The sequence below is a fragment of the Littorina saxatilis genome, linkage group LG6, assembly GCF_037325665.1.
Source record: "Littorina saxatilis isolate snail1 linkage group LG6, US_GU_Lsax_2.0, whole genome shotgun sequence".
In the NCBI taxonomy this organism is placed as follows: Eukaryota; Metazoa; Mollusca; class Gastropoda; order Littorinimorpha; family Littorinidae; genus Littorina; species Littorina saxatilis.
In genome coordinates this window covers 46,677,028-46,691,385 of record NC_090250.1, presented here as the reverse complement: position 1 = coordinate 46,691,385, position 14,358 = coordinate 46,677,028, and the positions used below count along the sequence as shown (strand labels likewise).

At 50.3% G+C, this 14,358-nt stretch overlaps 1 protein-coding gene across 2 annotated transcripts in view; it reads right to left on the bottom strand.

Annotated features, from left to right (window-relative positions):
- LOC138969354 (uncharacterized) overlaps window positions 1–14,358 on the bottom strand; it is a 100,146-nt gene that overhangs the window by 60,956 nt on the left and 24,832 nt on the right. For both annotated transcript variants that reach the window (XM_070342126.1, XM_070342127.1), the window contains exon 18: window positions 4,057–4,239. In XM_070342126.1, the coding sequence (XP_070198227.1) occupies window positions 4,057–4,239 (183 nt within the window). The remainder of the gene's footprint in view (window positions 1–4,056; window positions 4,240–14,358) is intronic.

The following is a 14,358-nucleotide window of genomic DNA, read 5'->3' as shown; positions in this document are numbered from 1 at the left end:
TGGGACTGAGTCCAAAGACCGGAGGCCGCCTGGCCCCCGATGTGAGCCCCCCACCCGGCCATTGACGCATCCGTAAATAGGTCTATGTCCGGAGGGGGCAGAGAGATGGGAACCCCCTGAGAGATCCAGTCTAGGTCCAACCACCGAGCAGTCGCGTGACTGAACCATCCCTGCGTGGGGACGATTTTGTCCCAATCCTGCGAAGCCGGCTCCCAGAGAGAGCTGAGCGCAGCCTGGAAAGGCCTCTTGTACACCCTCCCTAAGGGAACCAGAGTTGCCATAGATTCCATTTGGCCCAGAATCGAGGTAAGGACCCTCACCGAAGCCTGCTGGCTGCCAGCCACGGCCAAAATGAGAGCATGAAGCTTCTGAATTCTCTCCTGCGTAGGCCGGACCGTCCAAGCGACAGTGTCGAACGCCATACCGAGGTAAACAAACCTCTGCGAGGGAGTCAATTCCGACTTCGCTTGGTTCACAGAGAACCCCAGGCTCAGAGCCCGGTTCAACACCACCTGAGTGTTCAAGTGGCACACTGATTGACTCTGATTCAGAATCAACCAGTCGTCGAGGTACGTCCGTAGACGAATACCTCTTTGCCTGATCAGCGCGGCCAACTGCCTGATCACCATAGTGAAAACCCACGGGGCCAGGGACAGCCCGAAGGGCAGAGCCCTGAATTGAAAGATCCGATGACCCCAGCGGAAACGAAGCCACTTTCTGTCCACTTGATGCATAAGGATATGAAAGTAGGCGTCCGTCAAATCCACCGAAGTCACCCAATCTCCCCGGCGTAGGGCCTCCCTGACCGAAGCTGGTGTTTCCATACGAAACTTGATCTTCCGAAGAAACTTGTTCAAGAACGAAAGATCGAGAACAGGCCTCCAGCGGCCCGACGCCTTGGGCACTACAAACAGGCGTCCGTAAAACCCCGGCGAGGAGTGATCCACAATCTCTTCTATAGCCTTCTTGGCCAAAAGAGACCTGATCTCTGTTTCTATGGCCACTCTGGCCTCTTGGCTGGCCGGAAAACGAAAGGGAGGAGGAACCCTGGTCAAGGGAGCCTTTTCCCCCTCCCACAACAGCCGGAATCCCGATCGCACCACCCGCAAAATCCATTGGCTGTGCACTAACGCCTGCCACATGGAAATAGCCCTGGTGGGGCCCCCCGCCACCACAAGAGTGGGGGGAACAGGGGTGATGTGATCGGGAGAGCCTCATTGGGGGGAGGGCTTTCGAGCCCCACCCCTCCCCTTCCCGAACGAGAGTTTCTTAGGATAAGGAGCACCCTTAGCTGGTGCGGCCTTATCTCCCTGTTCCTTAGGACGAGAGGAGCTGTGCTGCTTCTTGTTCCAGAAAGGCTTAGAAGAAGACTGAGATTTCTTTGGGATTTTAAACGAAATCCCAACGAGATGTCTGTCTTTAGCCTCCTGAACTTCCCGCTGCCTTGCATCCAGGGCTACTCTACCCAGGAGAGAGCCCTCAACAAAAGGCGAGGAACGCAGTGAGTCCACAGTGGACTGCTGGGAAAAGCCTGCTTGAGAAAGCAGCAAATCACGCCGTGAAAAGACAGCATGAGCATACAGCCTCGCTGAAATGCTCATCCTCTCAGAATTCACCATCCCCAAAGCAGCAAGCAGTATGGGGATGTCACTGGCTGAGGCGTCTTCCCTGAGTCTAAAAGGCTCCAAAGAGCCAGCAACAGCTCGAGTAAGAGCTCGGAGCAAAGACTCTGCCATAGAAGCCAATTCAAGATCAAGACGCCCTATCTCCTCCAGAGAAGAGAGAGAAGCGTCCGAGAACGAGACCCCTTCCTTAGCAGAAGGTTGCTTTGGCAACAAGGCAAGCAACTCCGGCGGAATTGGCAAAGTTGCCCTCGGCAAAGCAAAAGTCTGAACAAAGTTCCTTGACTTCACATTCCAGTCCAGCTTTTTCTGCACTAACGGCGAAAAAGCAGTGGCCTGCGCGTTTGACGCTAGCCATGGATCGGCTGAAGCAGGCGCTGTATCATGAGCATGCAACAAAGGGAAAGGAGTTGGCGACAGACCGCTGCCCTGAGGGGCCGGTCGAGCCAAAAGTTGCGACATGTGATAAGCCACGGCAGGCGATTCCACAAAACGAAACGATTGTGAACTCTCCTGCGAAGGCCGAAAATCATTCGCAGCGGATGGTGGAAAAGAGACATCCTGTCCTGAATCCACCACCCCCTCCGGAAAGTAACGAGCTGCCACATAAGCCGCTCTTCTCATGGCTTGCCTAAACCCAAAAGGCAAGACTACACACTCCTCATCTTCCACAGAAGAATCCGAATCCCCAGCCTCTACAGTATCACTGTACACAGGAGGGGAGACAGGAGCAACAAAAGCGTGACCCGATCCCGCTTGCCACCCACCATCCCCCCCCTGCCCCACTGGGGTAGAAGGGTAGACAGTAGGCACAGAGGCCCGCCAAGAAGGCGGGGGGAGGGGGCCACCCAACAAAGCCGCGCCAGGCCCATTGTCAGTAGACCGCTGACCGGGCGCTTGGCCCCAACAGTCAAAACCAGTCTGGCCAGTTTCAGCTACCCCGCCCGCTGCATGCGGTGGGAGTTGGCTCGTAGCTGCAGCAAGCGAACCCTGCGAGGGGTAAGACTGAGTGAGAGGCGAGACCGTGAAAGGCCACCCCCACCCGTCAACCTGCTGTAGTCCCGTTGCCCCACCACCCCACCACCCCTGCTGGGGAGAGGGGCGGCTGCTAGCAGTGGACAATAGCGGCACTGACTGAGACGCCAGTCCAACAGCGGACACCCGATCATGCCCGGCGGGCGAGAAAGGGTGAGCCGCTACACCAGCCCCCACCCAGTCCCGCCCAGTGGGTGGGAAAGAGTGAGAAGCTGACACAGCCCCCTGCCCCCAGTGGGACAAGGTGGGACCAAGCCCAGGCTGTGACTTACCATGCCCCCTCTCTCCCTCTCCCACAAGGGGGAGAGAGCTGACTTCCCACTGCAGTGTTGCTAAAAGCAAGCTGAGCGGGAAGAGAAAGAGAGGAAGCAGACCCCCTCTCCTTACGGAGAGAGTGTTCGAGCGCAACCGCAGCACTACCAGAGGCAGAGAGGGAAGGCCCGAACTGGTCAGGTGCACCAAGCAAGTGCGCAGAAGAAATGGCCGCCCGGCCACCCCCCCCCATCCGCAGGAGTCGCCGGAGTCGACGACGACGACGACCCCAGCCGAGCCAGGGAGGAAGGATCCCCTACCGCCGGAGGCAGAGGAGGGACCCCAGAGCGAGACGCAAACTGTTGAGAAATAAAATCAAACAATTCGGACTTTAACGAGCCCAGGGCTGAAGGCCCCGGCTCCTCACCCCCATCAGGGGACGCGAGCTGTGAACGAACGGAACCCGTCCTCGGAGGGATAGGAACATCAAACGAAGTGCTATTTGACGGATCTTCTACCCGCATAATAGGCAAATCAGCGTTCTTGGCTTTACCCTTAGCTTTAGCTTTCTTAACTGGGCTAAGAGCCTTGTCGCCTTCCAGTCTCGCACTCAGTTTAGCTTTGTTGTCGGCCATTTTAAGACCGGCGAAAAACAGTCACCCAGAACAAAATTATCTGCGTGCGTGTTCAAAACAAAGCTATCAACATTTACATTCCAAACGTAAAAAGGAAAGATCTCACCCAAAAGGTAGACGGACAGGTAGACCCCCAAGAACCGGCTAGTCTCACGGACGAGCAGGCATGTGAAGGCCAAAAGTGAGAGCGAAATTCGGACACGTCCACCGTGTGTTGTCGAAAGTCGAGAATGATTATTACGGATGCTGGCGCTCACGTGGTGCGCAGGGTGTTATGGGTAACCGAGCAAGGTCAGGCCATAGCAACGGCTATGGCGTCGCTTTTAGCTTGGTTACCACCCTACTAAGGGCAGGTAATTTGAGAGGTTTTTCGACATCTAGCATGTGGGACTAAAGTCAATGCATTCATAAGAATTGGAGTAAGAATATGTGATTAAATTGTTGTTATGGACAGGTTTGACAGTACTGCTGACACAGAAAGTATGGGAAAAGATTCATAAAAAAAAACTCACAGCAAGAGTGAGCCCAGTGGGAGCCCAGGTGGACAGGAAAGACACGGAGGAGCTGTTCACTGTTGGTCGTTCACCCGTTACTGGTCCAGGAATCCCTCGAGTGTGAAAGTCCAGCGGCTCACCGATCACACTGACCAACTCTTCATACGTTGCATCTGGGGGTGCCAACAGGTCCTGCCAGGCCTGAAAAGTCAATCACAATCAGGATGTTAATTATGCTGTGTAAGCTCGTTACATTTTTGGTTGTTTGTTTTAGAATGAAATTGTAAAACGCCTGGAGCCAATTGATTGGACTCGCGCTATAGAAAAGCAATTTATTATTATCATTTATTATTAAGCTCTTTGCCGTATAAGGGGTATAAGCGTGAAAGAAATATTCCTTCTCCACAGTGTTCTATTTCGATTAAAAAATAATAACAGGAAATAACGGTGACTGACAAATGATGAAGACCTGAAGGTTAAAACAGGTATGGAAGAATCTTAATCGTTTTGAGCATGAAAGTCCCTTGTTTATTTCAATGCACAGTTATTCTTTCAGGTGCCAGGAGATTCATGGTTCTGCATGACTCTCACTTACTCGTGTTGCACATATCATATGCATTAAGAGCACTTCTGTCCCTTTATTTCTCAGACCCAAAACCGGTACAATTCATTGCTTTACTGTTTGTGTTTGTATCTGGTGAGTACATTTTTATTTTTATCTTCTAGTTCTTCTCACATGCAGTATTTAAAAATTTTAGTAGTAAATTTTCATTTGATTAATATACTTACCCAACTCACATATAGCAATTAACCCTAGTTCAGTGCTGGTTACGCTGTACGCGTCCCCTTGGTAACCAAGGGAGACCACTCTAAAAAAGAGAGTGACCTATCCCATAATGCCAGACTAACCACTAGCCTGACTTCCGTATGCGCGCGCATACACCACCATCTTATCATTCCAAAACGAAGCCCAACTCACTTCTTTTTTAGACCCCCATACCACCACAGCGGGGAGGCGGGAGGGAATAAACGATGTGAGTTGGGTAAGTATATTAATCAAATGAAAATTTACTACTAAAATTTTTAATTAAATTACATATCTTACCCAACTCACATATAGCAGATTGCTATCATAGGAGGAGGGTACTCACCAAATCAACCCACAAGAAACCGCCCTGCAGCCACCAAAGAGGGCCAAGCAGAGTGGGAATCTAGTGGAATTATGATATTAGGACCTGTCCCGCGGCTACCATAACAGATAGCGCGGAAATGTCGCCCTGTCTCAAGACACCTCTGAGGAAGAAGTTTCTAAAAAACCACCTCAGACCGCCAGTAAGCCTACTCCAGTCTTCAGCCTAAATGACCTGACCGGAGGACTGTCAAAGAGGAGGCCCATGCCCTTGCCTCATATGTCACAGCTACAGAGAGAGGCAAAACTGCCCTAACAACCCCAGACTATGTTTATCAGCAGGTAAAAAACCTGTCTGATCAAACTGGAGAATCCCTTGGTTCAAATTAAATTCACAATATCCTTACACCTTGCTGTGTTAAGTGATATCCTAAAAGATTCTGGCCTCCTGAACCAAGCCAACATCTTGCCAGTATCTAGCCTACAGCTACAAAAGCTGGCAGACCGAAAGATCTGAACTGCCGAGCACCAGATACGTCCCGTAGGTAAACATTTTAAAAGGCATTTCCTGATGTCTAGTAAACGTGTACTATAATAGCGGGTACCTAAAATATCCCGCCATTAGAACCTCATGCCCAAGTACTCGCACGTTCAATGAGCTGCATTAATGACTTATATAAGTCTCTCAGACTTGAGAACAGGTAAAGAAGAGGCCCACACTCTGACTTCTTGAGTCCGTGCTGCCTGAAGAAGGAAGACTGATTGCCCCCCCCCCCCCTTTTCTTGCCACCACTGTAGGCATGCCTAATCAACGTGGCAGACCATCTAGCCAAGGCTGACTTCACTAAGTCAATGCCTCCACGAGAGTTGATGGAAATAAATAAAAACCCTTGTTCTGATGATCTAAACTAATCAGAGCGAGTAAGAAAAATATTCAACTTTGTCACGATCGGGTGACAGAGACCAAGAAAGTGTCACTCAGTGGAGTGCCTGTTCTTGGTCGATTATGATAGAAAGCGCCTGTGCGTGATATTGGGCTACAGCAGAGTTTGCTGATAGTGCTCAACTAGCACGGATGTTTTGTAGTGCACGAGTTTCACAGTGGGTTTTTTTTTGCTGTCATAGGGCTGACGGTTTTTCGCTGACAGCGCGCACGGGATTTTCAGGGATTGAGTTTCTCGTGTCTTTTTTCTGCTTGGGAGGCAGAATTGTGTATAGCTGGACTGGTTTTGTGACAAGGTCAGTCACGTGTTATTGGCTAGGTTGTCTGGGAGAGACACAAGGGCGGCGCACTTGACACCCAGCGGCAGAAGGGGAAGGATCTAATACACAGTTTCTAGAGTATGATGGTTTTTCACCGAGTATTATATTCGGCACTCTAGGGGAACTTCCACAAGTTATTCCTTTTCTCTGCCACGTATTTTGCTGAGGACAAGTCGTCAACTTTCCTTCGTCGGCGATGGCTTTCGCATAAGGATTCGACAAGGGGTTCTGGAGGTTTTCGGTCACTGTTGACGAACAGAGGCTGTTCCAGGGAGGAAGCGGATTTTGCTTCCATGAGAGTACAATCATAGGCTTTTGAGGTAATAAATCATTATTTAACGCTGTTGATGAGTCTGTGTTTGTGGAATGAAATACTCTCTGTTGTTCTTTCCAGGTTAGCGCATAATTTACTCTCTGTGACGCTAAAATACTAATCTGTATATGGTTTTTGCAGATAGGGAGAGAAGGACGGAAAATGACTGTTTTGTTGTTGTAAAAAGTCCGTTTTGTGCAGGCCCACGTGCTCGATGAGATATTTAAAGATGACATGTTTTAAGGTGGTGGGTGAGGGGTAGCTGACATGTTTAGTGCACCGATGCTTTCTGTTTGCAGCCTTCGTTTCGGGTTCGTTTTCCTGTAACTGCTGCACGGCTGCCTTTGGCGGGACTTTGCTAGCTGCAGACGTTGGAGCTGGGACCTGAGGAAGCTACGCTAACCGGCTAACCAGCAGACCGGCTAACCAGCGAACCGGCTAACCAGCGGACCGGCTAACCAGCGAACCGGCTAACCAGCAAACCGGCTAACCAGCAACCCGGCTAACCAGCATACCGGCTAACCAGCATACAGAAAGAAAGCTAAGTGCACCATGTCTTACGCACCCCGTTGACCACCGTTGTCTTTTCTTATCTATGATTTCATTGGAGTAGTGACAACGTGGGGTGGTGACACCTGCATGAACTAGAGCTTTTGAACAGAACATTCTCATTTTGACTGTATTTACACGGGTTCAGCGTGTTACGTTAATTTTCTATATACCACTGGCATTTTGTCAGTGACCACGGGTTTTTTACGTGTTGAGAACGTAAAAGGAACATATTTTGAGTGAAGGCTCGAGGGAGGTGGTGAGTTTATACATAAACAGGCGTCTGAAACTTATACTTTTGTTGACTCTATTTAATTGTATGACTGCGAGAGTGGATCGTGGTGTGGTTAGTTAATTAGTAGTAATTAACCGGTTCATAATCACCTTAAGTGATATATTGAAACGTGACACATGGGGGCCAAGCCGGGATTTACTCAGTTAATTTCCAACTGATAAAGACCCACCAATTAAGGATAACTAAGAGCAGATAATCTCGTCAGTGCTCGACTTATTTTCTGCTTGGTGCTACCCTTTTTTGTATAGTTTTGATCATATACCACACCTTAAGCGATTCACATCTTGCAGGAAATGTAAATTGAAATTTGTGAGCTATTGTATGCGCTAACTGTGATTACTTCCCTTTCCTTTGTTTGTGAATCTTTGTTGTTGTACGTTCAGAGTTTTCCGTTGCAGAGAGCTGAGCGGGGTTAGCGGATTTGTTATTCGTTTTACTCAGTTTTCTCTACATTGTTGTTTCGCATTTTGTAACAGGTTACATTTCTACCGTCTTGTTTTACTTGGATTTTTCTCCATATTTTGACTTTGTTGGAATTTTGGGGGGGAAGGGTCCGAGGACTTCTGTCCTAACCAAGGCTGTGGGAGACACTCTGTTTCACCGCAAAAAGCAGCCGATAAAGTAGGTCACGGCTGTGGGAAACACTTTGTTTCACCGCAAAAAGCAGCCGATAAAGTAGGCTACGCGATTTGTTCTACACCGTTTGGATTTTTCTTCTGCATTTTCCGGTTGCTGGATTTTTGTATCCATTTCATCACCGCGTGTTCTAGCTATAGCTGCGTTAGACTTACTTTTGTGATAAAGCTTTGCTAAACTAACCATGGCTACAGGGGGATCTCCTACGAAGAGATTAACTTTTGAGACTCCTGGTAGCGAGGAACAGACAGAGCGAGACGCACGCGTTAGAGCGCGTAGTTTGCTTAAGCGCAAGGAGTTAGAACGTAAGGAAGACATAGAGCGACAGACGAGAAAAGAAGAGCTTGACAGACAAGAACGACAGGCCGAACGTGAGAGACAGGAACGACAAGACGAACGTGACAGACAAGAACGGAAAGAGAAAGATGAACGTGACAGACAAGAAAGGGAACGACAGGCCGAACGACAAGACGAACGTGACAGACAAGAAAGGGAACGACAGGCCGAACGTGACCGACAGGATAAGAAAGACGAGCTTGACAGACAGGAACGACAGGCCGAGTGTGACAGACAGGAACGGAAAGAGAAAGAGCAGGCGGATCGCGATCTCCAGTTAGAACTAGCTAGGCTACAGGCCGAGAAGGGTACGCTTACTCAGGCTAGCGCGCCGACATTTGTTGCCGACCGTACGAGACTGCCGACGTTCGACGATGACAAGGACGAGCTCGACGACTTTTTACGCCGGTTTGAGCGCATTGCATCTGACCAGAAGTGGGAAGAGGCCACGTGGGCTAGCCGCCTTAGCACCTGCTTAAAAGGACGCGCATTGCAGCTCTACAACGCTTTGGAGGACGACGAGGCGAGAGACTATCAGGCACTAAAGAAGGCGTTACTCCAGCGCTTCAACCTGACTGCGGAAGCCTACAGACGACGTCTGCGTAACAGCAAGAGACTGAGCGGCGAGCTGAGCCATCAGTTTGTGGCACGCCTTAATCTCTACCTGCGGCGCTGGGTGGAGATGGCCGAGAAGAACTGGACCGTTGACGACCTTGCCGACCTCATAGTCATGGAACAACTGATGTCCAGCCTGCGACCTGAGGTGGTGACCTTCGTGCAGGAACACCAGCCAAAGACTACTCAGGAAGCAGCCGACTGGATCAGAGTACACGAGGACGCCCAGGCGATCTCTGGCAAATCTTCAGGCTCACGGCCGGGAAAATCGGGAAATTCAGGTTCTTCAGGACCCAAGGACGGGAAGGACGATCAGGGACACAAGGGATCAAGTTCCAGATCTGACATCCAGTGTTACTACTGCAACAAGCAGGGCCACGTGAAGAAGGACTGCCACAGGAGACAGGCTGACCAGAAGGGCGTACACTTTGTTGGCAGTGAGGAGCTAAGGGACGTCACGAGCTCATGCACAATTCCACAACTCTGCGTTCCGTGCTCCAGGAAACATTTCCAGCCCCACTGCAACGTCTACGTTAACGGAGTGAAGGGCGAAGGTCTGCGGGACACAGGAGCAGACATGATAGTGGTTCGGGCGAGTCTAGTTCCAGCTATGGCCTACACAGGAGACAGCATCAGGGTGAGAATGGCCGAGGCATCTCACGCTTACGACTTGAACACGGCAGTGATCAAGGTCGTAACACCGTTGTTCACGGGGACCATTGTGGCCGTCGTCATGGACGATCCTCCATGCGACCTGCTCATTGGAAACCGGGTTCAGTTTGTGGACGGCGTCACCAGGGAGGTTCCCGTTTATCGGTCTCCCGACGTCATTTCAGTGCTCACGCGGGCACAGGCGGAGCGAGAGGACAAACCTCTCAAACCCCTACCTGCTGCACGAGCTGCCCTGGGGAACGTGACCCCCGCGCTTCTCGCGAAGGCTCAGGCATCTGATCCGACATTAGCGACTCCTCGGGAGCACGCGAAGTCGGGGAAGGTGAAGCTGAGCGGGAAGCATGGGAGGTCAAAGTTCCTCAGGGACAAGAAGTTGCTCTACCGGGAGTTCAGCAACCAAGAAGGTACATTCAAACAGGTTGTCGTGCCTCGCGAGTTTCGCGAGGGTGTCATGGCAACGGCACACGACTCGATTCTGGGAGGTCATCTTGGCACCAAGAAGACCACGGATCGTGTCTGGCGCCACTTTTACTGGCCAGGCATCTGCACGGATGTCCGACGTTTCTGTGCGTCCTGCGATAAGTGCCAGAAGGTGGTTGCCAAAGGAAGGGTGAGGAAGGTCCCCTTAGAGAAGATGCCGCTCATCGACGAACCCTTTCGTCGGGTGGCAGTGGACATCATCGGGCCCATCTTGCCTGCGTCTGAGGACGGAAACAGATACATTTTGACCATGGTGGACTACGCTACTCGATACCCAGAGGCGATCCCTCTGAAATCGATTGAAGCCACGCGAGTAGCTGAGGCTCTGGTTACTATGTGGTCCCGGCTGGGAATTCCATCAGAGGTACTCACCGACAGAGGCACGCAGTTCACGGGAGGAGTGATGGCGGAGGCAGCACGACTGCTATCACTGGAGCAGCACTTCACCACTCCTTACCATGCTCAGTGCAACGGACTGGTGGAAAGGTTCAATGGCACCTTGAAGACCATGCTGAGGAAACTAGCTCAGGAGAAACCACGCACGTGGGACAGGTACATCCCAGCATTGCTTTTTGCATACCGCGAGGTTCCTCAGGAGAGCTTGGGCTTTTCCCCATTCGAGCTGTTGTACGGCAGACAGGTACGCGGTCCCATGGCTATCCTGCGTCAGGCTTGGACGGACGAAGAAGCTGACGAGGAGGTGCAGACGACAGCGACCTACATAGTAGAACTCAGGAACAGGATTGAAGAGACCTGCAAACTGGCTCAAGAGAACCTGGGGAGAGCAGCACAGCGTTATGCGCGAGGATTCGACCGCAAGGCACGGCCGCGCAGCTTCAAGATTGGAGAACGGGTGTTGCTACTTCTACCTGTCAAACACAACAAGCTACAACTGCAGTGGCAAGGACCTTTTGAGGTGACAGCGAAGGTGGGCCAGAACGACTACCGGATCGTCATGAACGGGAAAGCACGCCTGTACCATGCCAACCTGCTGCGCGCCTACATAGAGAGGACTGCCTACGGGGAGAAGAACAAAGACCAGAAGAACAAAGACAAGAAGACAGAGAAGGTTGCAGTTATCAGGGGTGAAACGAGGGGTTGCTCGTTCTTGAGGACGACCTTTCTGTCTGGAAACAGACCATCAACCTCTGCAATATCTTCAGGTTGCAAGGTTGGCAAACGCCAGACTTATGCGCTGGGCGTTGATTCTCCAACCGTACCAATTCACGGTACGCGTCATTCCGGGCGCCAACAATGTTGGAGCTGACTTTCTCTCTCGGGCTGTAGAGGAGAACATGACTGTGAGCGAAACCGAGGTTTCGTCTTGAAGAGGGGAGGTGTGTCACGATCGGGTGACAGAGACCAAGAAAGTGTCACTCAGTGGAGTGCCTGTTCTTGGTCGATTATGATAGAAAGCGCCTGTGCGTGATATTGGGCTACAGCAGAGTTTGCTGATAGTGCTCAACTAGCACGGATGTTTTGTAGTGCACGAGTTTCACAGTGGTTTTTTTTTTGCTGTCATAGGGCTGACGGTTTTTCGCTGACAGCGCGCACGGGATTTTCAGGGATTGAGTTTCTCGTGTCTTTTTTCTGCTTGGGAGGCAGAATTGTGTATAGCTGGACTGGTTTTGTGACAAGGTCAGTCACGTGTTATTGGCTAGGTTGTCTGGGAGAGACACAAGGGCGGCGCACTTGACACCCAGCGGCAGAAGGGGAAGGATCTAATACACAGTTTCTAGAGTATGATGGTTTTTCACCGAGTATTATATTCGGCACTCTAGGGGAACTTCCACAAGTTATTCCTTTTCTCTGCCACGTATTTTGCTGAGGACAAGTCGTCAACTTTCCTTCGTCGGCGATGGCTTTCGCATAAGGATTCGACAAGGGGTTCTGGAGGTTTTCGGTCACTGTTGACGAACAGAGGCTGTTCCAGGGAGGAAGCGGATTTTGCTTCCATGAGAGTACAATCATAGGCTTTTGAGGTAATAAATCATTATTTAACGCTGTTGATGAGTCTGTGTTTGTGGAATGAAATACTCTCTGTTGTTCTTTCCAGGTTAGCGCATAATTTACTCTCTGTGACGCTAAAATACTAATCTGTATATGGTTTTTGCAGATAGGGAGAGAAGGACGGAAAATGACTGTTTTGTTGTTGTAAAAAGTCCGTTTTGTGCAGGCCCACGTGCTCGATGAGATATTTAAAGATGACATGTTTTAAGGTGGTGGGTGAGGGGTAGCTGACATGTTTAGTGCACCGATGCTTTCTGTTTGCAGCCTTCGTTTCGGGTTCGTTTTCCTGTAACTGCTGCACGGCTGCCTTTGGCGGGACTTTGCTAGCTGCAGACGTTGGAGCTGGGACCTGAGGAAGCTACGCTAACCGGCTAACCAGCAGACCGGCTAACCAGCGAACCGGCTAACCAGCGGACCGGCTAACCAGCGAACCGGCTAACCAGCAAACCGGCTAACCAGCAACCCGGCTAACCAGCATACCGGCTAACCAGCATACAGAAAGAAAGCTAAGTGCACCATGTCTTACGCACCCCGTTGACCACCGTTGTCTTTTCTTATCTATGATTTCATTGGAGTAGTGACAACGTGGGGTGGTGACACCTGCATGAACTAGAGCTTTTGAACAGAACATTCTCATTTTGACTGTATTTACACGGGTTCAGCGTGTTACGTTAATTTTCTATATACCACTGGCATTTTGTCAGTGACCACGGGTTTTTTACGTGTTGAGAACGTAAAAGGAACATATTTTGAGTGAAGGCTCGAGGGAGGTGGTGAGTTTATACATAAACAGGCGTCTGAAACTTATACTTTTGTTGACTCTATTTAATTGTATGACTGCGAGAGTGGATCGTGGTGTGGTTAGTTAATTAGTAGTAATTAACCGGTTCATAATCACCTTAAGTGATATATTGAAACGTGACAAACTTGAAAAGTTCAAAAGGCTAATAGGGCTCTAGCAGAGCCGAAATAAAGCAAAAGGATTGAAATGTATTATCAGAACTGGTTCCCCAGGTTTCTAAATACTCGTCCGAAATTCGAACAAAACCTAAGCACCATAGATCAGTCTTTCTCCAAAGAAACCCGATAGAAAAACGAACTTACTCCCACCTCCCTCGGAAGCTACCAGAGTAAGTATGACCGCTTCCCGTGCTAAGATTAGTAAGGCTAATTTTGCCAGGAATTCAACAAACCGATCTCAAAAGCTCCAAAACTAGGAGCCAATCTCAAGTCGGGACTGGAGATCTGCTTTCAGCCAACCAAAAGGGAGGCTTCCCTAGTCACGCTGGCTACAAAGAGCCCACGAGAAAAAATTTCCCAGCCTAGCCAGTTCAGTGCAACTGATACCGCGTAACGTCTCAAAACAGAGACATGGGAGAAAATTCGGAAAGCCAAAATAGGAGGTTCGCCACCTGCAATGAACGGAGAGAAGTGGAGTTCTTTCCGTTAATATTAATTCCTTTGTTTCAAGCCAGTCAATGTGATATGAAAACTAAGACGCTGACCCCTCTGGGGTCTCTAGACCAAATCCGGAGTTGAGGCAGAAGCCCCTGAGCGTCTCCATGACTCCCGAACAGTAGACACCCGTGTGGCTCAAGTGTAAACAACGGCGCCCTCCCGACAGCCCTAAAGGCCTTAAAGGCTGTCAACCAATGAGAATGGGCCCATAGTGTGCGACCCACAAGCCGCACACCGTAAAATCAAGAGTATTAACCGGGAACGGGGAGACGAACATTTAGCAGAAGGTGATAGTACCATGAGGCAAAAAACTTCTATCAGCAGCACCTCCAACACCACCAGAAGGAGTAGAAGCGCATAGAGAGATAGAGTCCAATCCGTGTGGACCTACTCGGCCAACTGACTTAGAGAGTCTGCCAAGCCATAGAGCCTCTCCGGAAGGTACTTCACTGCTAAAAAGAACTAGTGGTGGTAACACCACAACAAAATCTCGCATGCCCGATGTGGCCACACTAAGGAGCGAGATGCCCCCCCTTTGCTTATTGAGAAACCAGACCACTGAGG